General features: G+C 43.4%; 1 protein-coding gene across 7 annotated transcripts in view; it reads left to right on the forward strand.

Moving 5' to 3' along the window:
* The window catches only part of MVB12B (multivesicular body subunit 12B), a 470401-nt gene that overhangs the window by 303571 nt on the left and 141154 nt on the right, over positions 1-25676 (forward strand). For 6 of the 7 annotated variants that reach the window (XM_079928057.1, XM_079928058.1, XM_079928059.1 and 3 more), the window contains one exon: positions 740-862. In XM_079928057.1, the coding sequence (XP_079784183.1) occupies positions 752-862 (111 nt within the window). In that variant the 5' untranslated portion in view covers positions 740-751. Of the gene's footprint in view, positions 1-125; positions 616-739; positions 863-25676 lie in introns of those variants that run through there. The other variant, XM_079928060.1, reaches the window with a different exon arrangement.

A 25676-nucleotide genomic window follows, 5' to 3' on the forward strand; every position in this document is an offset into this window, starting at 1 on the left:
TTGAGTAAGTGCCCACATGACCTGCTGCATTAAACACAACAAAGGGACCCGCCGGTCCTCTTGGGAGCAGCACCAACCATGTTTCTGGCCAGTTACACTGGACCTTTGTATCCCGAACCCTCCAGTCTCATCTGCTTTTTGTTGAGCGCCTACTATGTGCCAGGGAACCTCTCCAGGCCCTTGATTTACGTGACTCCTTTAGTTCTCACAGCAGCTCTGCGACTGTCAGTGTCCTGACCTCTTGCTTGCCCGGTCACCAGCTAGTAAGTCACAGAGCCTGGACTCTACTGCCATGCCTTGACCTCCATGCCCAGAGCACTTTCTTCTGTGTGTTTGCAAAGCTCTGCCGCCCGAACAGTCCTCCCTTGGATGTGGTAGAGGCTGTGGATTTGGAAGGCTGCACTTCTGCAGGGAGGTATTGTGAGGGAGAGAGACGGAAGGTACTGTTAGATTTAGCCGTGTCTGATTCATCCTCAGAGAAGCTGGTGGTATCTGTTCAGAAGTCAGGCAGCTGGGCAGCAGAGTGTTCAAAGCTCACTTGAGAAGAGCAGGGGCTGGAGATGACTTGAATTCTTGATCGGAGGAAAGGGTCCAGGGCTCCCTTAGCCAGTCCAGGTACGTGGAGCTTAGTTCAGGATATTTGCCCCAAGACGCTGGTTCTGTCTGTGCGAGACTTGACATCGTTCACTTTAAATGCTCCGTTTGAATTGTACGCTTTCTTTTTCCTTTTTGGAACCAGGAGCAATCCGCCATGCCTGAAGTCAAAGACCTTTCAGAAGCCTTGCCAGAGACGTCAATGGATCCCATCACGGGAGTGGGGGTGGTGGCTTCTCGGAACCGAGCCCCGACAGGCTACGACGTAGTAAGTCAAGATTCGCTGATTCAGCAAATAGTTATCTCCTGTGTTCAAGGCCCTCTGAACCCTGTGTGTAAGATGTGCTTCTTCTCTCTAGGAACTTAAAACAGGGAGGGAAGACGTCACCAATGGGAAGGCGTGGGGAGCGTCCTGCTTTGGGAGTAGATGACCTGAGCCCGTCTGGGCCGTTTCATGGCCTTAGCTGGGTCACTTGACCTCTGTGATGGTCATCTTCACATTCCGTAAAATTACAGGGTTGGATTAGTTGATTTCCAAAGTCATTTCTAGCTGTGACATTTCATGAAAAGGATCCACGAGTCTGAAAGACCCTTGGTTTGCTGTCACAGATTGTCCTACATGTATAAATGTCATAAATGTATTGACGTTTGTTTATATAGCCCCTTACGGTTTACAAAGCAGTTTCCTACCCATGAACTCATTTGGCTCTCATGATTCCCTGGAGGCTGGGAGGGGAAGTTGCTTTCTCTCCACTGTGCTGATCAGGAGAACTCAAGCTCTGAGAAGGGAAGTGACGGAGCCCCAGCCCCTGGGAGTGGTGAATCAGGACCAGACCCCCTCCCAAGTCCAGGGCTCTCACTGACCACATCACCGCAGTATAGCAGAGAACTTGCTTTGCTTTTCAGCAGGCATCTGTGGTGGTGTTCAGTAGTACTGATGGCTGGAATTGGTTATTTTGTTTTTTCAGTAGGTAAATTCCGTTTTGGGTGAAGCTTAAAAAGTGCAGAGGAACTATTGGGAGGGTTTAGTTAACAGTGACTGTTGTCCTGTGTTCTGAGCTTCTGAGGTGGTCTTATTTTCACTTTCCTCATTTTGTTTATGATGACGTTTTATTCTTGCTCATTGAAAATGTGCACCAAGAATACATAAAAGAATACAAGTCTCATTAGCCAGCACTGAAAACCTGGCACAGTGATTAGATCAGTGTCTGATGTCCCAGGGGTGGGAGGGATGCCATGCCTAGTCCAGAAGAAGCCCAAAGGCAGGGTTTCTCAACCTCGGCACTACTGACATTTTGGGCCAGATGATCAGAAAATAGTGTGTAGTCGGGCAGCATCCCTGGCCTCTTCCTACTAGATGCCAACAGCACAGACCCCCGAGTTGTGACAACCAAAACTGCGTCCAGACCTTGCCAGATGTCCCCAGGCGGAGGAGGTGGGCAGGCGAAGTCAGCTCCCGTTGCGAACAGTGCGGTGCGTTTTGCGTCAGCCCATGCCGGGCCCCGTGTGAGAAGGGGAAGCCTGTTAAAATGCTCCACATCACTTTCCCAACTGTTTGAAAGCTTATAAACATTTTAAAAGTGAAAGAACGGGGGAATCTTTTTTGACAAAGATTTGAGTCTTACCTGCTGCCTGACTTCAGAGCACTGTTTGAATGTATAACTTGCCATAAAATAGAATCATTAGGTATGTCTTTGTGCCATAAAACTCCTGGGGAAGCTAATAAAAATGTTCCTGATTTGAGAAGCCCAAGTGTCTTTTGATGAATTAGATATGAAGCAGTGAGGCGTGAATCAGGTCGGGGGCTTGGTACATGCCATCTCTGGGAGGACTGGCTCCGCGGCGGCTCTCTGGGGGCGAGGGGGTGCCTGGGGTGTGGCCCAGGTCTTCTCGCTGTTCCCTCTTGCGGATCTGTGTCTTTAACATTCTGCTTGTACCTTCGGGGTCACCGTGAATGCTTGGCTAGTGGGCGACAGATGGCCTTTGATAGTCTGGTTTTCTGAAAGTCTTGGTAAGTCTGACAGGAGCAGAATCTATCCCTATCATTTTCTCCTAACATCTAGCTCAGGGCAGAAGAGCGCAGTGTCAAATGAGTAAGATTAATAAGCACATTTCATGATGAGGCTGTACCAGGCATTATCATGAAAGGTGAGCAGGGCAGGCGGCTCCAGAGGGTCAGCCCGGCAATTACCCAGCCCCTGCACGCCGAGGCAGAGCGTCCGAGCTCCCTCCGAAAGCCCTTTCAGGGAGGGAGGCGGGAGTCCTCTCTTTGGACTGACCGCTGGACTCTTCCCAGATAAGCATCTGCTTCCTCAGAGGTCTGACCCTGAGTTCGAGGGGAATGAGGGAAGGCACGGGGTGGGCAGGCAGGGAGGCACTCCCCATTCCTTTTATCCGGAGGAGTTTCGTGTGAGGTCAACATCCAAACCGAAGTGTGAGGCGTTGGGTGGTGGCCGGGCTGCAGAGATACTGAGACAGAAGTGCAGTGGCTGAGGAAGCTCTGCTGCGGACTGTGGCCAGGCCTCTCTCTGTCGCATCTGCTGGAGGATTAATCCCTCCCTGTGCACAGGGCGCGTTAAGTACCGTGACACGCAGCCCCAAGAGCTAGGCGCTAGATGGGCTGCTGACCCTCGATGCTACAACCACTTTAAAATGAGCAGAGGCCCTGTTGCTGCTTGAAGTAAAAGATGCCAAGTGTTTGTTTATAAAAATTTAATTTTGTAACTTCTCTGCAGGTCAGGGGAAGCGTCCTCGGCTGGGGGCTGGGGATTATCTGCTAAACTTCTCAATTTGTTGTCCCTATTTCTGCAGTCCCCTCTGAAACAGCCTGCACTTTCTGCCCCTCAGCCACGCTCTCAGACCTGGGAGTGACTGGGGTTCCCTGCCCTCAGAGGGCGGGTGGGTCTCATGTGTCCACGGTCCCTGGTAGGATGACTCTGTGTTGTAGATGCGTGGTAGCACGTGCTGTTTTATCATATGTGATGGGCAGTTTTCAATGAATCGTGATGCCACGGAAGCACTTCGTGCTAAAACTCCTCTGCACAAAATTAACCTTTGATTGCCAGGTCCCTCTGGGATGTTGCAGTGTCTAAGGGCATCAAGCTGGACATCACCGCTGACCACTGTTGGGTGTATTTCTGTGTACTTCCAGTGAAATACATCATACTTTTTACCTGCATTCTCTTGCCTTTCTCAGTGAGTGTTTACAACTCACAGACTAAAGCCACAACACGGTATTTGTGAGATGACTCTCTTTCCAAAAAGGAAATAGCTTCCTTTGATAATATACTTCTTGGTGACATAATTTCATATGGTGATGTACTTTTTTGGCAAAAACAAAAAGTCAACAATACAGAGAAAGAATAATCAAACACTCCAGAGTGTTTTAATTTTAAGTTGTTTATTTGTCCAACCTATATTTTTGGGTACCTACTATGTGCTCTCTGTCTAGGAGCTGGAGGTATAGTGGTGAATGAAAACACATCCTGCCTTCATGAAGCTTAAAGTCTAGATAGGGAGAAAGACAATTAAGTGATCATACAAGTAAATGTAAGATAAAATTGTGATAAGTGCTTTGAAGGGAAGTCCTAAGAGACTGTTCCATCTTTCAGATCTAGCTTTCCAGATCTCCCCATTTTTCTTGCTAAGTCCCGGATTGTGACAACACGACCCTCTCCAGCTTAACTTCTAGAAGTTGCTCCCTTTTTTCCATGCCTTGAGGCCTGCCCAGTGTCTCTCCTCCAACTTTTCCTGAGCATTTCCCAGCGCACCGGCTCAAGTGCGCTTGGGGTCCTTCGGCTCTGGCCTTCTCCCCTGCCACCACACGCTGCACCATTTTTGTTGGTGACATCTGTGAGGTCGCCCTTGTCTGGGTGCATCTCCCCCTGCTAACCTGGCAAGGCTGCTCCCCTCTTTCTGGCCTGAGTGGGGATGGACACTGCTTTTCCTTCCACTCCCTTGTTCTGTGACCTTCCATGGTTTCCCACAGAGTAGCTGAGACCAGAATTACTTTTCATGAGACTTTTCTGGAGCTCTGAGGATGATGGGAACAAGAGAGTGAGGCTCAGAGAATATTGCTGCTGAGACCCAGGTCCGTCCTCCGACCCCTCCCTGCCCGGCCTCTGCCTTGCTGTTGGCTACCTTAATTCTACCTAACAGCGTTTACAAGTGCCATGTGTAGGGGCCCCACCAAATTGAGTCTTGGCCTCAGGGAGCCTAGGAGGCTTTTTTTTTTCTTTTTCTTCGCTGCAATCTAAGACCTCCTTCATTCCCTTCCTGAGAAACCCCACCTGACACACAGGAGTCTTGGCACAGTGACTCTGAAGTGACAGATTATCCCCTAGTTCACGGACTGTTTCCAGATGTCCAGGTTGGGGATTCTCAAGCTTTCGTGGGCCTCATTCCTCTGGGGGACCCCACGCCCCAGATTCCTGCTGCAGTAGGTCTGGGGTGGGGCTGAGAGTTTGCCTTGTAACCAGTTGCCAGGTGATGTTGATGCCGCTGGCTCAGAGGCCACACTTTGAGAACTCCTGCTCTAAGTTAAGTCATTCTTAAATAATCTGTACACGTGGTCACCACAAGTCTATCTCAGGAAGTGCTGTGCTAGCTTTTCCTGTTATTCTTTGGCCTCTCCTGATTTAAAGTTTAGAAAGTCTCAGGGGATGTCGTGTTGTCACAATCCGGGACTTACGTTTGTGAGTTTTTTTTAAAAAAACATATTTTAAAAATACAAATGGGATGGTACTATTTATACTGTCATAACTTAAAAAAATATATTGTGGGCATAGCTCTATATCAGTCTATAGAGAGAGATCACATCCTCTTAACAATGCATATTTTATTGTCTGGCTGTACCAAAATTTGGCTAATAATCCCATATTGAAGGACATGAGTTTGTTTCCATCTTTTGTTTTTAACGTGATAAACAACATCCTTGTGTGTGTATTTTGGTGTGGTCACCCTGTTAGTGCCATAGAATAATTTCATAGGTTGGAATTACGGGGTCAGAGTGTTCACATTTTAAACTTGCTAAGTATTGCCAGTGCCTTCTAGAAGTGTTGTGACGTTTTGTCAGTTTCTATTCTCACTCAAGCAGGTGTTCAGTAAAGTGAAGTTTCGGGGCTGAAGGATGAATTGACCAAGTTGCCCCCCTCCCCCACCCCAGGCTCAGCACCCAGCTTCCTGTCACTGGCCCTCCTCTGGGCCAGGCAGACCTCTAGGGGTGAGGGCCTGGATGGTATGTTGTTTCCGTGGTAGCCATGGATCTTCTCCCCAAGAGCTTCCTCCTCTTGGGTAAACAGAGAAAGGACAGATATCCAAGTCCTTGAACTCAGCGCACGTGCTCTCAGTGTGTCTTCCTGTCTCACTTTCTTCTACTCACTTCTCCTCCAGCCTCACTGAACCTCTTACTTTCTCATATTCAGAATAAGGAGCAACTTTGTACCATCAAACCCTTGAACCCACTTTTCCCATATTTTCAAAATTCCTGTCCTCCCCCGCTTTTTGGATATAATTTTCCTAATCTTTCAGAACCCACTTTGAAAACTCCTTGGGGAAGCTTTTTCTGATGTTATGCGTTCATTTATTGCTTCACACAGTGGCTTCACAGATTTTTGTTGACCACCTACTATTGTGCAAGGCCCTGGGAATTCCAGTACCCTGGGAGGGGTTCCATCAGGTGAAAGGCGAGAGATGAGGAAGGGTGGGTAGATGAGGCTGGATCACCCCAGAATGTTGTAAGCTACACGAAGGCATTGGCCATGCTGAGGGTGGTAGGAGTCACGAAAGGACTTTAAGAAAAAGGTTCTTAGGTTTGTGTTTTTAAAAGTTTCCTTGGTGTGTACAGGAAGGGAAATCATTGGAGGGCGTAGGTACTGAGGCAAAGGGCTGAGTTTGGAGGCTCTGTATTGGTGTCGAGTGAGAGAGTGGAAGCCTAACCCATTAACAGTGGATCGATCTGAGGGACATGGAAACATGGGGCATGGGGACCCGAATACGTATTCTTTCACAGGAAAGAAATGGGTTGAATGTTGGGAGACGGGTGCAGAGGTGAGGAAAGGGAAGGACCAGAGTGACTCGAGGGTGTCTTACCGGGCAGCTGGGTGGATGTTGATGCTTTCTGTTGAGATAGGAACATAGACAGCTAGGTGGGTTGAGGGTGGAGGAGGACCGTTGGTTCGGTTTTGGACACACTGAGTTTGAGGTGCTTGTGTGACGTCTGGGTGGGGACATTGAGCGGCCCTGTGTCTGCAGGTCTGGGGAGATGCCTGAGTGTTACCATCACATGGCAGAGACCGTGGTGTCATGGAGATGGTCCTGTCGTATCAGACTCCTCGCCAGAGTCCCCTGGAGCATCAATGATGAGGGACGGTTGGGAAGGAGACACTCAAAAGAGGGCTGGGGCTGAGCATCCAGAAGGTAGATGGAAAATTAGTAAGAAACTGGAGGAAAATGAGTATCCCTAGAAGAAGAGGTGGTCAGTAATAGTCAGAGTTCACTAAGGGGTAAATAAAATGAGGCTGAAAGCTTACTCTTGGGTTCAGTAACAAGAAGGTGCTTGTGAACTTGGTGGTAGGCTCAGAAGCAAGATTGGAGTGGATTTGAAAGGTCCACCTGAAGTGGGAGGTGGGAGTGCAGATGGCCTTGAGGGAGGGTGGCAGCTGGAGGATGATACGGGATCAGGAGTCTTTTTTCCTTTGTTAAAGGTAGGCAGGTGTTGAGTATGTTTAGTTGCTGATGGGGAGGAACCAACAGTGAGGAGGGTTGACGATACAGGAGAGAGAGGGGCTGTCTGATGAAGCAAGGCCCCAGAGGGGGTAGAGGACTTGGTGTCCAGAGCCTGGTCAGAGAAAAGCCCAGGAAGTTGTGTTTGTGTTGCTCCTGTTCCTTGCCGGCGCTGCGTGCTGGAAAGCCAGCCTTGGTCGTGGCCTCTGACCAGCAAGTGGGCCTCCGAGGGCCACGCACGGACCAGGCATCCCCTAAGTCTCCACTTCCCATTTCTTCTGTGCTTCTTCTCCCCCCACCTCGTTTCTCTCAACACTCCTGTTTATTTCTGAAACTAATTAGACAGCAAAACATTTCTTAAAAACTGCTGGCCCTGGGCTTCCCTGGTGGCTCAGTGGTTGGGAGTCCGCCTGCCGATGCAGGGGACGCGGGTTCGTGCCCCGGTCCGGGAAGATCCCACGTGCTGCGGAGCGGCTGGGCCCGTGAGCCATGGCCGCTGAGCCTGCGCGTCCGGAGCCTGTGCTCCGCAACGGGAGAGGCCACAACGGTGAGAGGCCTGCTTACCGCAAAAACAAAAACAACCAAAAACAACAAAAAAAACTGCTGGTCCTGTGTAGTTTATATATTTGGGATTTCCTAAGTAATTGCAAGTTTCACATGCTTGAACTGCCAAATGAGAGGGTCTTTGGGGGCGCTAGGAGTGATCAGCTCCCCTCTGGGCCTGTGGGCTGTGTCTAGGGGCATAGAGAAGGATAAGTTTAAAATTCTAAACCCGCAAATGAGGTCCTGCCTACCAAAGTGGAGAAAGAAAAAAATAATCCACTAAATGCTGAAGCTGATTCAAGCAAGTTGGTATTTTTGTATAGAACTAAAGAAATTAAAAAAAAAAAATCAATGAAAAGTATGTGAAGATGGGAATGATATCTTATTAAAAATATATGGTAGATATCAAGCGGGAGTTGTAGGACATAACCATCTGTCCGGTCTGATCACAGCTGTCACATGAGTCTCCAGAAAGCTGAAGTTGTGTGGGAGGCCCGAGCCGGGCAGGGAGACCACCCTGATCCTGTGGCTGGAGGACGGGAGAGCCGCCCCTCCTGAAGCTCTGGTTCCATGAAGCAGATGCAGGAGCAGGTGTGACAGCCTCTTCCCGCTGCCCCTGGCTCCCTCCCCACGTGGCTTCGCTGTCCAGGGCCTGCTCCCAAGGGCGGAAATGACTGCAGACCGAGTCCCAACTCACCCACTGGTTTATTTTCAGAACCAGAGCTAATTTTGATAAAAGGCACCACGTGTTCCTCTCTTTTGTTTTGTGAGAAAATACATGCAACTGAGATTTACTGAAAATACGGAAAATGGTTTTATGACCAGCCCTTGGGCTTTTGTTTCCTGTGGCCTGGATTAGCAAGCGTCGGTAACAGCATTGTCCCTGCACCTTCCCCTGTGCCCTGCAGAGCCCTGGCCTCGGGCAGTGGAGCCACACTGGGCAGGACACACATGGACCACTTACACGTGCACATGCCTGGCTTCCCGGAGGGGTGCATGAGGCAAACATTGCTGCTGTCAGGATGACTCTGAGATCATGGCTTTAAATTGCCTCCTTCTAAGTGTCTCTGCCCCACCAACTATGAATTTTGATTTTGACCCAAAGACTTTACTCTCCCTAATGACTTGTTCCATGGTTGGTTCATTTGCAAAGGGGAGAGGACTTGGGGAGCACTGTAGTATTCTGGCACTCCCTCCTGTTCGCTGCAACCGCCCATTCACTATGAGAAAGGCTCCTGACAAAAAACCTCAAGTAGTGGATTAATGGGGAAGAGGAGGGACTTGCTTTAACCTTCCATTTTTTTCAGTTAAACTTTTTATTTTCAGATAATCATAGATTCACATGCAGTTGTAAGACATAATACAGGGAGATCTTGTTTGTACCTGTTTCCCCCCAATGGTAATATCTTAAAAACTCTAGTACAGCATCACAACCAGGATATTGACACGGATACAGTCAAGATACAGAACATTTCACTTTTAAAATGTACCTGGGATTTTATTTTTGTTCGGGTGTGGTGAGGCCTACAGATCAGGAGAAAACTGCCATTGAAAAGAGAGTTTGTTTTCACAGTCCAAGAGAAGTGGGCTTCCACGCTATGCAGGGCCACATGGGGACGCACCAGCGTTGGTCAGCAGGCGGAGGGAGCAAGGGGAAAGTGTGGGCAAGAGCCTTTATTGTGGTTTCTGTGGGAAAGACAAAGCAAGGAAGGGTAAGCAGATTTAGGATCGTCCTAATAATTTCAGCGTGCTCTGGGCTACAAGGGTGGCCTCTAGTTGTCAGATACCTGGCCTTGGGATGATTTAGGGCAGGAGGATAGTATTTCAGACTGAAGGAGCCTGAGAAAGGGGGCAGGTGGGCATATGGCCTCAGGATTGGTTGGTTTGCATATCAGAAGTGTGCAAATTGTGTTCTGTTTCTAGGAATTAACTAAACTTCTCCTTAACCACTGACAACCGCTAATTTGTTCTCCATTTATATAATTTTGTCTTTTCAGGAGTGTTATATGGATGGAATCATATAGCATGTAATCTTTTGGAATTGTTTTTTTCATTTTCAAAAACTCAGCATAATTCTCTGGAGATTCATCTAGAGAATCTATTGCATGTATCAATAGTTTGTTCCTTTTTATTGCTGAATAGTATTAATTGATACTACTGCACCGCAATTTGTTTAACCATTTACCCATTGAAGGACATCTTGGTTGTTTCCAGTTTGAAGCTATCATGATTAAAGCTGCTATAAATACTCGTTTACAGGTTTTGTGTTGACATAAGTTTTCATTCCTCCAGGATAAATGCCTAGGAGTGCAGTTGCCCGTCATATGGTAGTTGCATATTTAGTTTTTTAAGAAAATGCCAAACTACTAGCCTGTGTGGCTGGTAACATTTTACATTTCCACCATTACTCCGCATCTTTTCCAGCATCTGTTATTGTCAACACTTTCTTGTTTTAGCCATGCTGATAGGGTTTTAGTAATAACTCGTTTGGCTTTAATTATATTCCTTTAGTGGCTTATGATGTTGAACATCTTTTCATGTGCTTATTTGCCATCTTTATTTCTTCGGTGAAATGTTGCTTCATGTCTTGCTCATTTTCTAACTGGATTGTTGAGTTTTAAGAGTTCTTTGTATATTATAGATGTGAGTCTTGTTAGTTAAGTGGTTTGGAAACATTTTCTTCTAGTCTGTACTTGTCTTTTTACCTTAGCAGGATCTTTACACAGCAGAAGTTTTAAATTTTGATGAAGTCCAATTTGTCAGTTTTTCTATTTATCAATCATGTTTTTGGCGTCAAGTCCAAGAACTCTTAGCCTAGCCCCAAAACTCTTAGCCTAGCCCTAGATCCTGGAGATTTTCTCTCATTTTTTTCCTACAAGTTTTATAGTTTTACATTTCACATTTAACTCTGTGATACATCTTGACTTAATTTTTGTACAAGGTATGGATTTAGGTCAGAGTTATTTTTTTCCCCTTATGCATGAACAGCTGCTCCAGTACCATTTGTTGAAAGTTGTAACCTTTGTAAAAAATCAGTAGGGCCTATATGTGTGACTCTCTATTCAGTTTTATTCTGTGTGTCTAGCCCTCTGCCAATACCACACAGTATTGATTGTTGTAGCTTTACAATAAGTTTTGAAATTGGATTAAATGATTCCTCCGACTTTATTCTTCATTTAAGAAATTGTTTTAGCTATTCAAGTTCCTTTGTCTTTCCATGTAAATTTTAGAATAATCTTATTGGAATTTAGATGGGAAGTAATGTTTAAAAGGGACTGTGGGACTTCCCTGGTGGTGCAGTGGTTAAGAATCCGCCTGCCAATGCAGGGGACATGGGTTTGAGCCCTGGTCCGGGAAGATCCCACATGCCGTGGAGCAACTAAGCCCGTGTGCTACAGCTACTGAGCCTGCACTCTAGAGCCTAAGAGACACTACTGCTGAGCCCACATGCCACAACTACTGAAAGCCCGCGCACCTAGAGCCCGTGCTCCGCAACAAGAGAAGCCACCGCGATGAGAAGCCCACACACCGCAACAAAGAGTAGCCCCTGCTTGCCACAACTAGAGAAAGCCTGCACACAGCAACGAAAACCCAATGCAGCCATAAATAAATAAATAAATAAATCGACTGTGGACCAGCGTGGGGGTGGTTCCCTATACCAACAACAAGCAGTTCTCAGACACCAGCTGTAGGTGTCCTACAGTTCAACAGTTATGACACTGTCTACCTGGAGATAGCGTCAGAGTCCATAGGTTAAGGGCTCAGTCCCACAAGACTGCCCCCTCCCAACTTCAGGCACTGATCACCAGCCCAGGTTGTCACCTGTGTGTCTGACCAACTGGCTGTAGTTCGGGGGTTCCAATGACCCCCTCCTTAGGTTCAGTTAATTTGCTAGAGTGGCTCACAGAACTCAGAGAACATCTTACTTACTAGGTCTTTGGTTTATTATGAGAGGATATAACTCGGGAACAGCCAGATGGAAGAGATTTATAGAGCAAGGTGTATGGAAAGGGTGAGGAGCTTCCTTGCTGTCTCTCCCAGCATGCCACTCTCCCCAGATCTCATGTGTTCATCAACCTGGAAGCTCTCCAAACTTCATCCTTTGGGGTTTTTATGGATGCTTCATTACATGGGTATGATTGATTAAATTATTGGCCATGGGAAATTGAGTCAATCTCCAGCCCCTCTCCCCTCCCTGGAAATTAAGGGATAGGACTAAAAGTTCCAACCCTTTATTCATGGTTGGTTCTCCTGGCAACCAGTCTCCATCCTTATGTGCTTTCCAGAAGTCACCTCATTAACATAAACCCAGTTGTGGTGGAAAGGGGCTTGTTATGAATAACAAGACACCCATTTCACTTTTATGGCTCTGAAGTGATTTCAGGAACTAAGGACAAATATGACAAAAGATGCTCCCATTGCTCTTATCATTCAGGAGATTCCAAGGGTTTTGGGAGCTGTGAGCCAGGAACTGTGGGTAAAGACCAAATATGTATTCCTTATTGTAAATCATATTATCACAATGTTAAAATTGTACATCAATTTGAGGAGAATTCCCATGTTTATTACATTGTGTCTTCCGATTCATGAGCATAGTCTGTCTCTCCATTTATTTAGTACTTCTTTGATTACTTTCAGCAGCATTTTGTATGTTTCAGCAGACAAGCTTTATGCGTGTTTTGGTTGCTTTAAGCCTGAATGCTTTATTTTTTATTTTGAGCAATTGTAAATGGAATTGTATTTTTAATTTTTAAAAAAAATTTATTTAATTAATTTATTCTTTTGGCTGCGTTGGCTCTTTGTTGTTGCTCGCGAGCTTTCTCTAGTTGTGGTGAGCGGGGGCTACTCTTGTGATGGGCAGGCTTCTCATTGCGGTGGCTTCTCTTGTTGCGGAGCACAGGCTCTAGGCACGTGGGCTTCAGTAGTTGTGTCACACAGGCTCAGTAGTTGTGGCTCACGGGCTCTAGAGCGCAGGCTCAGTAGTTGTGGTGCACGGGCTTAGTTGCTCCGCGGCGTGTGGGACCTTCCCGGACCAGGGCTCAAACCCATGTCCCCTGCATTAGCAGGCGGATTCTTAACCACTGTGCCACCAGGGAAGCCCTGTATTTTTACTTTTGATGTCTGTGTGTCTATTGCTATTATATATAGAAATAAGACTGATTTTTGTATGTGTATCTTTGCTGATCTCACTTCTGTATGTTTATCTTTGCTGAATTTTGAGACCTTGCTGAACTCACTTATTGGTATATATTCCTTGGGATTTTCTATGTAGACTGTCATGTCATACTTTCTTCCTTTCAGGCCTGTATGCCTTTTATTTCCCTTTCTTGCCTTATTGTAATGGCTAGCACTTCTAGCACTGTGTTGTGTAAGAGTGGTGAGAGTAGACATCCTTGCCTTATTCCTGATCATAGATGGAAAGCATTCAGTCTTTCACCATTCAGTGTAACATTAGCTGTATGTTTCTTTATAGATGCTCTTTATCAAGTTGAGAAAGTTCCTTTGTTTTTGTTTTTCTAAGAATTTTTATTATGAATGGGTATTGAATTTTATCAAATGCCTTTTCTGCATTGATTGATATATCATGTGATTTTTTTTTTCTTTAGCCTGTTAACATGGTGAATTACATTGATTTTTGAGTAATGAACCAGCCTTGCATCCCTTGAATAAGTCCTACTTGGTCATGGTGTATAATTATTTTTCATATATTGCTGAATTTTCTTTGCTAATATATTTTTAAGAATTTTTGAGTCTGTATTCATGAGGGATATTGATCTGTAGTTTTCCTTTTTTTGTACAATTTTAATCTGGTTTGGTAATATTAGATTCATAAAATGAATTGGAAAGTGTTCCCTCTTCCATTTTCTGGAAGAGACTGTGTAGAGTTGGTGTTAATAAAATGTTAGCTAGGATATAAACGTTAGGTAGAATTCTCTAGTGAGATCGTCTGGACCTGGAGATTTATTTTTTGAAAGTTTTAAAGTGATGAATTCAATTTTCTTAGTAGTTATAGGGCTATTCAAATAATCTGTTTCATGTTGGGTAAGTTTTGATAGTTTGTGGTTTTCAAGGAATTGATCCATTTCAACTAAGTTGTCAAATTTATGTGTGTAGAATTGTTCGTAGCATTCCTTTATTATCCTTGTGATGTCTGTAAAGTCTATAATAATACTCTGTTTCTGATATTGATAATTTGTGTCTTCTCTCTTTTTTCTTTATCAGTCTTCCTAAAAGTTTGTCAATTTTATTAACATTTTAAGAAACTTTGTTTCATTGATTTTTCTGTATTATTGTGTTTTCAATTTCATTGATTTCTATTTTTATCTTTATTATTTCTTTTTTCTGCCTGCTTTGAGTTTATTTTTCTTCTTCTAGATTCTTGAGGTAGGAGCTTAGATTATTGATTTGAGAGTCTTCCTCATTTCTAATATATGCATTTAGTGCTATAAATTTCCCTCTCAGCACTGCTTTAGCTATGTCCCACAAATTTTCATGTGTTTTATTTTTCTTTTTGTTTTCGTTCTGTCCAGTGTATTTTTAAATTTCTCTTTAGATTTCTTTGACCCATGGATTATTTAGAATTGTGTTGTTTAGTTTCCAGACATTTAGAGATTTCACTGTGATCTTTCTGTTATTGATTTCTAGTTTGATTCCATTGTGATTGGAGTACACACTCTATATGATTTCAGTTCTTTTAAATTTGTTGAGGTTTGTTTCATAGCCCATGAAATGGTCTCTTTTGGCATGTATTCATGGTTACTTGAAAAGACTGTGTATTCTGCTATTACTGAGTGGAATTTTCTTTAAATATCAATTAGACCCTTTTGGTTGGTAGTGTTGTTGTGTTCCTCTGTATCCTTGCAGATTTTCTGTTAACTTATTCTGTTAATTTTTGAGAAAGGGAAGTCTCAACTGTGATTTTGGAATTGTCCTTTTTCCTTTCAGTTCTAACAGTTCTTGCTTCACATATATTTTTCAGCACTGTTGTTTGGTGCATACACATGTAGGGTTGCTATGTCTTTTTGGTATATTGACCATTTTATCATTACATAATGTGCCTTTCTGTCTGGTAATCTTCTTAGCTCTGAAGTCTATTTTGTCTCATATCAATATAGCTACTCCTGCTTCCTTTTAATTAATGTTTTTGTGAAATATCTTTTTCCATACTTTTACTTTCAACCTGCCTATAGAATTATATTTGAAATAAGTTTCTTGTAGACAGCACATAGTTAGATCATGTTTTTAAATCTACTCTGCCAATCTCTGTCTTTTAGTTGGTATATTTAGACCATTTGTATTTAATGTAATTATTGATATGTTAGGGCTTAAAGCTGCCATTTTATTTTTTATTTTCTAGGGTTTTTTTCTCCTGCCTTCCTGTGAGTTACCTGAACATTTGTTAGAATTCCATTTTTAGCTTATCTAAGTGTTTTTGAGTGTATTTCTCTGTATGGCTTTTTTAGAGGTTGCTCTAGGTATTACATTGTGTGTGTCTGTGTGTGTGTGTGTCTTATAACAGTCTCCTGGTAACATCATTTTACTAGTTCAAGTGAAGTGTAGAACCCTTACTCTCTTTTATATCCTTTTACCCTCCCTCATTTATAAATATAATTGTCTTAAATATTTCCTCTACATATATACAGAGCCATATCAGAAAGTGTTGTAATTTTTGCTTGTACCATCAAACATAATTTAAAAAATTCAAGAGGAGAGGAAAGTCTATTTTATTTACTTATATTTTTGCTTGCTGTTTGTTTCTTCCTTCCCAGTGTTTCAGAGTTCCTTCTTTTATCATTTCTTTTCTGTTTAGAGAACTCCCTTTCAGCCTTTATTTTAGAGTATGTCTGCTGGTGACACATTCTCTTAGTTTTTCTTTATCTGAGAATGTCTTTATTTCTTGTTCATTCCTGAAGGACAGTTCACTGGACATAGGATTCTGGGTTGACAGTTCTTTTAGCACTTGAAAAATGGTGTGCCATTTTCTTCCGGCCACTATGATTTCTAATGAGAAATCTGCAGCCATTCTAGTTGTTCTTCCCTTATAAGGAAAGTGTCATTTCTTTCTCAAATCTTTAAAATTTTTTCTTTGTCCTAGTTTTTCAGAAGTTTGACAATGATGTGTCTTGGTGTGGATTTATTTGGATTTATTCTGTCTGCAGTTTGCTTACCTTCTTGACTTTGTGGATTTATGCCTGTTGCTAAATTTAGGAAATTTTTAGCCATTATTTCAAATACTTTTTCAGCCTTAACCTCTTCCTCCTCTCCTGGAACTCTGATGACAGGAATGTTAGATCTTTTGTTACAGTCCCACAGGTCCCTGAGGCTCTGTTCATTTTTTGTTCAGTCTATTTTCTCTCTGTTGTTCATACTGGGTAATTTCTATTCTGTCTCCCAGTTCACTGATTCTTTCTTCCCTGTCTTCCATTCTGCTGTTGAGCCCATCCATTTGGTTGATTTCAGTTGTTGTATTTTTCAGTTCTAAAATTTCTCTTTGGTTCTTTTATTTTCTGTTTATTTGCGAGCCTTTCTATTTCTTTGCTGAGACTTTGTTTTTTCATTTGCATGTTTGTAATTGATCATGAAGCATTTTCATGATGGCTGCTTTAAAATTTTTTCAGATAATTCTGACATCTCTGTCATCCTGGCTTTGGCATATTGATTTTTTATTTTTATTCAGTTTGAGATCTTTCTGCTTCTTGGTGATTTTCTTTGATGAGTGAGTTTTGATTGAAAACTGGAAATTGGGGGTATTATGCTACATGAGTCTGGATTTTATTTAAACTTTCTATTTTAGCTAGCTTCTTTTGATACTGCTCCGATTCCTGCCAGCTAGGAGTAGTAGTCCAGTTTCCCCACTTGGTGACACCTAAGGAGGTGGGGCTCCTTGTTACTGCTGGATGGAGGTGGGAGCTCTAACTCCCTACTAGGTCTCACTTAAACCTTCCTGGTAGGAGTGCCTCATTACAGCTCCCCTTGTGGCCTCCACGGGCATCACAGGGTTGGGGAGGTGGCCTTGGTAGATATTATGGTGAAAGTCCTGACTCCCCACCAGGCCTCTTCAACATCACCCCACCACAGGGAGGGGTGCCTCATTACTCCCTGGCTGGGATGAAAGTCCTGGCTCCCTACTTGGCCTTCCCTGGCACCATCTTGAGGTGTTGGGATGTCTTGTTACAGCCCAGAGAGGGTGGAAGTCTGGGCTCCCTACCCTGGTTTTCCTGGCATGGGTCAGGGGGTGGGCACCGTATTTTATGTGGTGTTTGGCTGGAGTATATTTGTTACTGTCTAAAAGTTTCTGTCTTGCTAGGATTTTCCTTTGGCTAGAGAAAGCAGGCTTTTGGGGGGGCTTGTTTTGGTCTGTCTGTTGCTGTTTCTGGGTTGCTGGCTTCTCTAGCTCCAAGTCAGGGATATGTCAGGCAGAAAGAAACCCAGGAACTCACCACTATGTTGTTCCTTGGGTCCCAAGGTCCCTAGCTGCTTACCTCCTTCTTTCACCTTTCAGAGTCCACTTATGTTTGTTTCATATAATGTCCAGTGTTTTCAGTTGTACTTAGGAGGAATGGGGAAACGTATATCTACTCCATATTCCTGGAAGCGGAAGTCCTGGCTCGCTTTAATTTTATTGTTAATCCAGGGTTAACTAGAGAATCTGTTTGTTTCTAAACCTGTCAGAAATCTTTCCAAAACATTTATGTTCCAGCCTTATTACGTATATAGGCAGGAAATACGGTATTGCGCACTTGTAAAATACAAGCTAGTTGTTCCTTAAGGCCTGTGAGGCTTGAAGTGCGCAGGGCCACCTTTCTCAGTTTTTGTGGTCCACGTTTACAGTATTAAGAGGCTGTTTGTGTGAGGCTGATGTGTATCGGGAAGGGGAGATGTGACCGAAGTTGAGAACTGTGGGTGGTGAGCTATATTATTGAAAAATCAAGATCGCTAAAAGGGAGCGTCCGTGAGATGTCTCCAGAAAAGGGACGTGAGGCTAGGAGGAAGTATCTGCTTTGGTTCTTGAATAGGCAGACATCCAGGGGATCTGGCAGCCAGTTCCATTGATTAACTAGCTATTTGTAAAGTATTGTTTTGTCTTAATAACAAGAAACCATTGCTAACGGTTTGGTCTATATCCTTCCAATCCTTTTTCTTTGAATTTGCAAATGTCTAATATAGAGAGAGAGGCTGTATAGTTGTGGTCAAAAGTATAGACTCTTTAACCCTCCAACCTGGGTTCAGATCTTGGCTCCGCCACTTCCTGCTGTGTGACCTTTGTCAGGGTACTCTACCTCTTAGTGCCTGAGTTCTCATCTCTGAAGTGGGGATTAATAACAGAACTTTCCTCAGAGAATTGTGGTGAGGATTAAATGAGCTAATAATGTTCATAAAGTGCCTAAAACAGTGACTGGCATTAGCTTGAGGTATGTAGCTGTTAGTATGTTATTGTTATTATTTGTACAAATGCTATATATAATATTCTTTGACTTTCCTCTTTTCCTTAACAATATATATAGGAAATCTGTCCATGTTATGTCTGGACAAGTATATCAACCTCATTCTTTCTAATGGGTGTTTTCCACTGTGTAGTAAGTAACTTGTTAACCACTGCTCTGCTAATGAAAACTTCTTATTTTTGCCTTTGCAAAGCAGTGCTGTGATCAGTATCCCTGTACATACATCTCTGGGTGTGTGCTGATGGATCAAAAGATACGTACATTTAAACATTAGTTAAACATTAGTAAACATTAGTAAACATTAGTTACTACCAGTAGCTTTTCAGAAATGCTTTACCAGTTTATATATACTCCCAGTAAATGGTATACAAAATTTTCTGTTTACCCTCATCCTTACCATCATTGAGCACAGGCTCTGGACGCGCAGGCTCAGCGGCCATGGCTCACGGGCCCAGCCGCTCCGCGGCATGTGGGATCTTCCCGGACCGGGGCACGAACCCGTGTCCCCCGCATCGGCAGGCGGACTCTCAACCACTGCGCCACCAGGGAAGCCCAATAAATTCTTTATTATCAGTCTTCTTATTTTTATTTTTCCAAACTAGGAGCTTGTGGTGTAAATTTGCAGTTCTGTTACTAGTAATGAGGTTGAGCATTTTTTCATGTTTATTGGCGATTTGTGTTTTTTTAATTAATTTCCTGTCTTTACAGTTGACTCATGTGGTTGGCTTTTTCTTATTGATTGGTAGGATTCCTTCATCTCTTCTGTTTATTAATTCTTTGCCTATTATATTTGTTATGTATATTTTTCTCAGACCGTCATTGTCTTTCAACTTTGTTCATAGTATCAAACTTGGTTTGTTCATCTAATCAAAGTTTTTCACTTTATGTAGTCACATCTGTCAAATTTTTTCTTTTTGGACTTAATGGTTTAAAAGATCTGTCTAGATGCTAAAATTAGTAGGTAGAAGTTTTAGGAGAAACAGTATATTTACATAGTCTCAAAGTATCTCACAAAATACTAATTACAAAAGAATAAAAGTGGGGAAACCAAGCAGGTACCACCTTAAGCAAATGGTCCAAGTTAACATTACCAGTAAGGAGACAAATCAATATCATGTGCCTCTTGATGTGATTATAAATGTTACATATATATGTGTGAGAGAGAGAAGAAGCAAATACGGTAAAATGTTAACATTTTAGGGAATCTGGGCAACGGGTATACAGGAATCCTTTATATTATTTTTGTAACAACTCTAAATCTGAAATTATTTCAAAATAAAAATTAAAAAAAATAAAGACAGAAAAAGCCTGCCTATCCCAGGATTATAGAAATATTAGGCTTTATTTTTAGCCAATACTTCATCTTGTTTTGTTGATTTGGCTTTTTAAATACCCAGATTTTTATTTTGGAGTGTAGTATGAGGTGGGGTCTGACTTATTTTTTCCAGATGTGTAGCTGTGTTCTGAGCACCACCCTCTACCTCTGTGATGTGCTGCGGTTGTCGTAGGCTCCATCGCTGCATGTACTGCACAGGGCTGTGCTTTAGTCTGGCTAAAAGCTCATTTCCTGACCCAGAGGTGGAACTCAGCAGCTTCTTTTCCCTTAGGGGTAGGGCCCTTATGTAGACAACACAGTACATGAGGCAAACAAAAATAAGCTGCATTATGGTCTCCTCCTGACCTCTGCCGACCCTCAGCCAGACCACCAGGGTTGAGGGGGAGATAGCTGATCTGGGGGATCCACAAGGAATGCTGGGTAGGCCTTGCCTGTAGGGCTGGGATGTGAGTCCCATGTGCCTTTTCAGTAGGTATAACAACAGCTACACTGCAGCAGGCCCAGGGCCAGGGGTAGCACCCCAGTTTGGTCAGATTATACCACTGACAAACAGCAAATCATGCCCTTAACATTCAACCCTGGCTTTTGTGCTTAAATCCAAACTCCTGCATTATGACAGTGTTGCAGCATCTTGCTTATAACTGGAGGCCTGCAGCCATCAACTCGTTTAGGAAGCAGTTTGGTGATCAGTCTTGTTGCAGGATGACATTTACTTGAGCCCCAAAGAGGGGAATTTTCCAGACTATTTCTAGGCTCTCTTCCATTTCATTAATTTATTTAACCGCTTCTTCTACAATAACACACTGTTTTAGTTATTGAAATTTTATAGCATGTGGATTTTTTTGAAGTTAGCAATTCCTTGATTTTCTAAAAATTGAGGTGAAATTAACCATTTTAAAGTGAACAGCTCAGAGGCATTTAGTGCAATTACAGTCCCAGAACATTTTGTCACCCCAAAAGAAAACCATGTACCCCTTAAGAAGTCACTGGCCTCCCCGCTCCCAGTCCCTGGCAACCACCGTCTGGGTTCTGTCTCTCTGGATTTACCTGTCCTGGATATTCTGTATAAATGGAATCATACAATGTATGACCTTTTTTGTGTGGCTTCTTTCACCCAGCATAAGCTTGCAAGGTTTTCATAGCATGTGTGATATCTGATAGAGTGATTTCCTTCCTTTCTGTTTTCATTTTTCAGAATTTTTGGTTGTTACAACCTACTATCTGAAAGAACTTGAGAATCAACTTGTCAAATTCCACAAAATATTATGTTTTGACTCACAGTACAATGCACTGAGTTAAGTTGATTTGAGGGGAATCCATATATTTACAATATTGAATTTTCCCATCTAGGAACATGGTTTGCATTTCTATTTATTTAGGTCTTGTTTTATGTCCTTCAGTAAAGTTTTATAGTGTTCCTCGTATGTCATTTCATTTCTGTATGTGCTTTGTTTCCAATGTAAATGGGTTCTTTTTAAATACAGCTTTATTGAGATAAAATTGATCTGCAGTATACTGCATACATCTTAAGTGTTCAGTTTGATCAATTTTGACGTAGGTATGTATACATCTGTGAAACCATCATCACGGTCAAGGTGACGAGCGTGTCCGCCATTGCCACAGACCATTCCTAAGACACCACTGGTCTACTTTCTGTCACTGTAGACTAGGTTGCATTTTTTAGAATTTTAGGTAAATTCTTTTTTTTTTTTTTTTTTTTTTTTTGTGGTACGTGGGCCTCTTACTGTTGTGACCTCTCCCGTCGCGGAGCACAGGCTCCGGACGCGCAGGCTCAGCGGCCATGGCTCACGGGCCCAGCCGCTCCGCAGCATGTGGGATCTTCCCGGACCGGGGCACGAACCCGTGTCCCCTGCATTGGCAGGCGGACTCTCAACCACTGCGCCACCAGGGAAGCCCCAAGTTACCTACTCTTAAATGAGCTTTGGTAATCTGTGTCTGTCAAGGAATTTTTCCATTTAAGTTTTCCAATGCCTGGGCATAAAGTTGTTCGTAATATCTCCTTATCTTTTTAAATCTCTCTAGGATCTGTAGAATATCTTCTTCTTCATTCCCAATAATGATAATTGGTATCAGCTCTCTTTTTTTCTTCCTTGGGCTGCCTGGGTTTTATTAATCTTCTCAAGAAACTAGCTTTTTTGGTTTAATTGATTTTTCTGTATTATTTTTGTTTTCTATTTTATTATTTTTATTGCTTCTACTTTGGATTCAATATTTTTGTTTTTTATTTTTTTTAAATAAATTTTTTTTTTTTTTTGGCTGTGTTGGGTCTTTGTTGCTGTGCACAGGCTTTCTTTAGTTGCGGTGAGCGGGGGCTACTCTTCTTTGTTGCGATGCGTGGGCTTCTCATTGTGGTGGCTTCTCTTGTCGCGGAGCACTGGTTCTAGGCGCGCGGGCTTCAGTAGTTGTGGCACGCGGGCTCTATAGCACAGGCTCAGTATTTGTGGCACACGGACTTAGTTGCTCCACGGCACGTGGGATCTTCCTGGACCAGGCTCAAACCCGTGTCCCCTGCATTGGCAGGCGGATTTTTAACCACGGTGCCACCAGGGAAGTCCCCAAACTGTGGACATGTTTTGGTTTTTTTTTGGCTGTGCCGTGCGGTTTGTGGGATCTTAGTTCCCTGACCAGGGATTGAACCCACGACCCCTGCAGTGGAAGCTGGAGTCTTAACCAGTGGACTGCCAGGGAAGCCCCTTGGATTTTTTTTATAAATTTATTTATTTGTTTTTATTTTTGGCTCTGTTGGGTCTTCATGGCTGTTCATGGGCTTTCTCTAGTCGTGGCGAACAGGGGCTTCTCTTCGTTGTGGTGTGTTGGCTTCTCATTACGGTGGCTTCTCTTGTTGCGGAGCACGGGCGCCAGGCTCATGGGCTTCAGTAGTTGTGGCACGCAGGCTCAGTAGTTGTGGCACGTGGGTTTAGTTGCTCTGCGGCATGTGGGGTCTTCCCAGACCGGGGCTCGAACCTGTGTCCCTTGCATTGACAGGCGGATTCTTAACCACTGCGCCACCAGGGAAGCCCCACCCCCTTGTTTTTTAAAAGTAGAGGTTTGGGTCATTGATTGGAGAGCTTTCTTCATTTCCAACAAAAGCAATGTAATGCTGTGAATTTCCCTCTAACTCTGCATTAGCTGCATCCCTCAAATTTTGATACGTTGTGTTTAATTTTAATTCCATTCACAATACTGATTTCCCTTTTGATTTCTTCTTTGACCCATGGGTTGTTGAGGTGTGTGTTATCTTGCTTCCATATGTTTGAGGATTTTGTAGATATATCTTTGTTATTGACATCTTATTGAATTCTGTGTCATCAGAGAATAACTCAGTTTTATGACCTAGCATGAGTCAGCAAACTTTTCCTGTAAAGGTTCAGATAGTAAACATTTTAAGCTTTGTGGGCCACATATGGTCTCGATTGCATATTGATTTTTTTTTAACCCTTAACAAATAGAAAAACCATTTGTAACTCACAGGCTGTACACAGACAGGCTACAGGATGGATTGGCCTACATTGACCCCAAGCCTAGGCTACGATCCGTAAATGTTTCTTTTCTCCTGAAAGGAATGTATATTTTGCTGTTCTTGCAGTTGGAAAATTTCTGGTCATTATTAAAATAGTTCTTTATCTTTCTTTTCTCTGGGACTCTAATTACATGTATATAGACTACTTGATATTGTCCCACAGCTCAGGTTTCTTAGATGAACACATGGAAGGAAATAACATAGATATAATCATGATGTAAGAGAAAAGAGGGGAAAGTTGTTAATTGAGAATTGATTCTTTGTAAAAAGCATAATAGATAAACTTTTGGTAAATATAGTAAAAGGAAAGAAAATAAATATAAGCAGAATTTAGACTGCAAAGAGGAAAGTAAGAGTATAAGGACATTTGAAAATTATAAAAGAATATGATGTCTAGCTCTTATGTTCAGCCTGTGCAACTAAAATTGAAAATGTTGATGAGTTAGATCATTTCTACTGCTATTTAAGAAGAAATTTCATAACAAACCCATATCAAAGGAAGAAATTGGAAAAGTCATTAGAGATTTATTACCAACAAAAGCACTCAACTCTTTGAGTTGGCCCAACTCTTTTTAAGGCAGCAGTCTATAAAATTGTCAAGAACAGGTAATTCCCACATTCTGCAATCTATCTTAAAACTTTGAAAAAAGTTGGGAAGCTTCTCAGTTTGTATAGAGGAAAACTAATCTTTTAAAAATTTATCTTATGTCCAACAACCTCATTGAATTCTTCTGTTGTTTCTACTTCCCCACCCTGTTTGTTGGCTGTTCCATGACCCTTTGGATCATGTTTTAGGCTGACAAGTTTATTATGAGTTTTATGTGATAGGAAATTATGTGATTGCAAATTGCATGATGTTTGTGGAGGGGGCAGATGAGAGGGGAAGGGTTTAAGAAGGGGTTGACCTGTTGACTAAGCAAATGTCCAACAACTCTATATTCTCCACTGTTTTTGTAAGGCCTGTTGAATAGTCTCCCAGTGCCTCTCCCTAACTCCATTCTGACCTGTCTTTCCTACATTCTCTCCAGTGGAAACTTTCTAAAAGATCAGATTACTCACCTGCTTAGAATTGTCCTCCTCCGGCCTCTGATTTTAGATTCAAAAGCAAGTTCATTGTTTTACTCACTACTGAATGCTTCGCAGCTAGCACTCAGTAGGTGTTTATCAAATGGGTGGACCTCCCTGGAATCTAAGACCTTTCTGAAGTGCCCCTTCCCTGCATTTCTAGCCCTCCTCCTGCCCGTGGGAACTCTGTATAGTTCTCCAGATGTGCGGTTGCCATTCTTGCCTCTGCGCCTTTGTGCACGCACTCCGTTCCTCCCCCTGTGGAATTACGTTCGAGCTCTGTGTTACGATGGTGCCTTTGCTTTCCTCCATTGCAGCTCTTACCACTCTAGTTACAGAGGCCGGTTAGCGTGCCCCTTTCCCTGCAGCCAAGGCCCTGGAGGCCGTGCAGTGGTGTCTTTCATAGGCTCTCCCTCCAGCACGGTGCTTGGCTGCGTCCACGCTCCACCAGGCATGCAACGAGCGTTTATTGAAGTAGCTGACTCCTTTCTGTTTTGCCTTTCTGTGTCTGGGATATGGGATGCCAGCATCCAGCTAAGTTATGTTTGTGTTAAACATGAATTGAAATGCAATTACAGCTGGCAGTGTGGTTTGAGGGCTGAGTAATAGAGTAAATAAGAAGGGTGACTTAGTCACGAGTGCCAGTTCATCTCCTTTGCTTTCCCGCCTCCTGTCATTGAGTGTGACTCATGAGCCGCACGAGTTCAACTTGTCTTCTCTTAAATCCTATCACTTTCACTCCTCCTGTGCTCCTAGCCTTGTTGGGTCTCTTCCAGGGCGCCTTTGTTAAAACCGGTCAGAAGCCCACAGCCAGGCCTTTGCGGGCTGGTTGGTTCCCACAGCACCTCCACGGCCTGCTCCGGTGGTCTGTGCGGAGCCTGGGAAGGGGGGGGGCAGCGACCCAGGGCAGGGGGAGCCTGGGCCAGGGTGCAGCCAGCATCCTTCCTCAAGCCCCGGACGCCATGCACGGTCGCTGGGGTTTCTGCTGATCCCAGGATCACTAGTTTTCACTGTTTTCTTAGCCAGATCCTGCTAGTACCCTAGCTGAGGCAAAAATAGTGCCGTTTATCAAAGATATTGCCCTCTTATATTAGACCCGTTTTGTTTTTCTTAGCCTCGTTGAACTGCATTCAGGAATTATATCTTATAATTTGGTCTTACCTTGAAGTTAATTGATTTGGCTTGATGGAAAAGCTTCCTTCTTGTTCTGAAGAAGACACTTAGGTGTCTTGGGGTCTCCAGAATCTGTCAGCCCTGTGCCCTTGCTTGTTAATGAGCATTTCTGTAGTCTCCCTAAGTCAGCCTGCAGGCTCCTTCATAGAAGCGCACGCTCCTAGGTGCGGAGGAGGATTCCTTAAACTTCAGAGACGGAGCAGCTGAAGAGGGGAAGGACTCAGGTATTAGCAGTCATTTATCAAGCCCTCACCAC

Source organism: Stenella coeruleoalba (assembly GCF_951394435.1).
Source record: "Stenella coeruleoalba genome assembly, chromosome: 7".
Taxonomy (NCBI): Eukaryota; Metazoa; Chordata; class Mammalia; order Artiodactyla; family Delphinidae; genus Stenella; species Stenella coeruleoalba.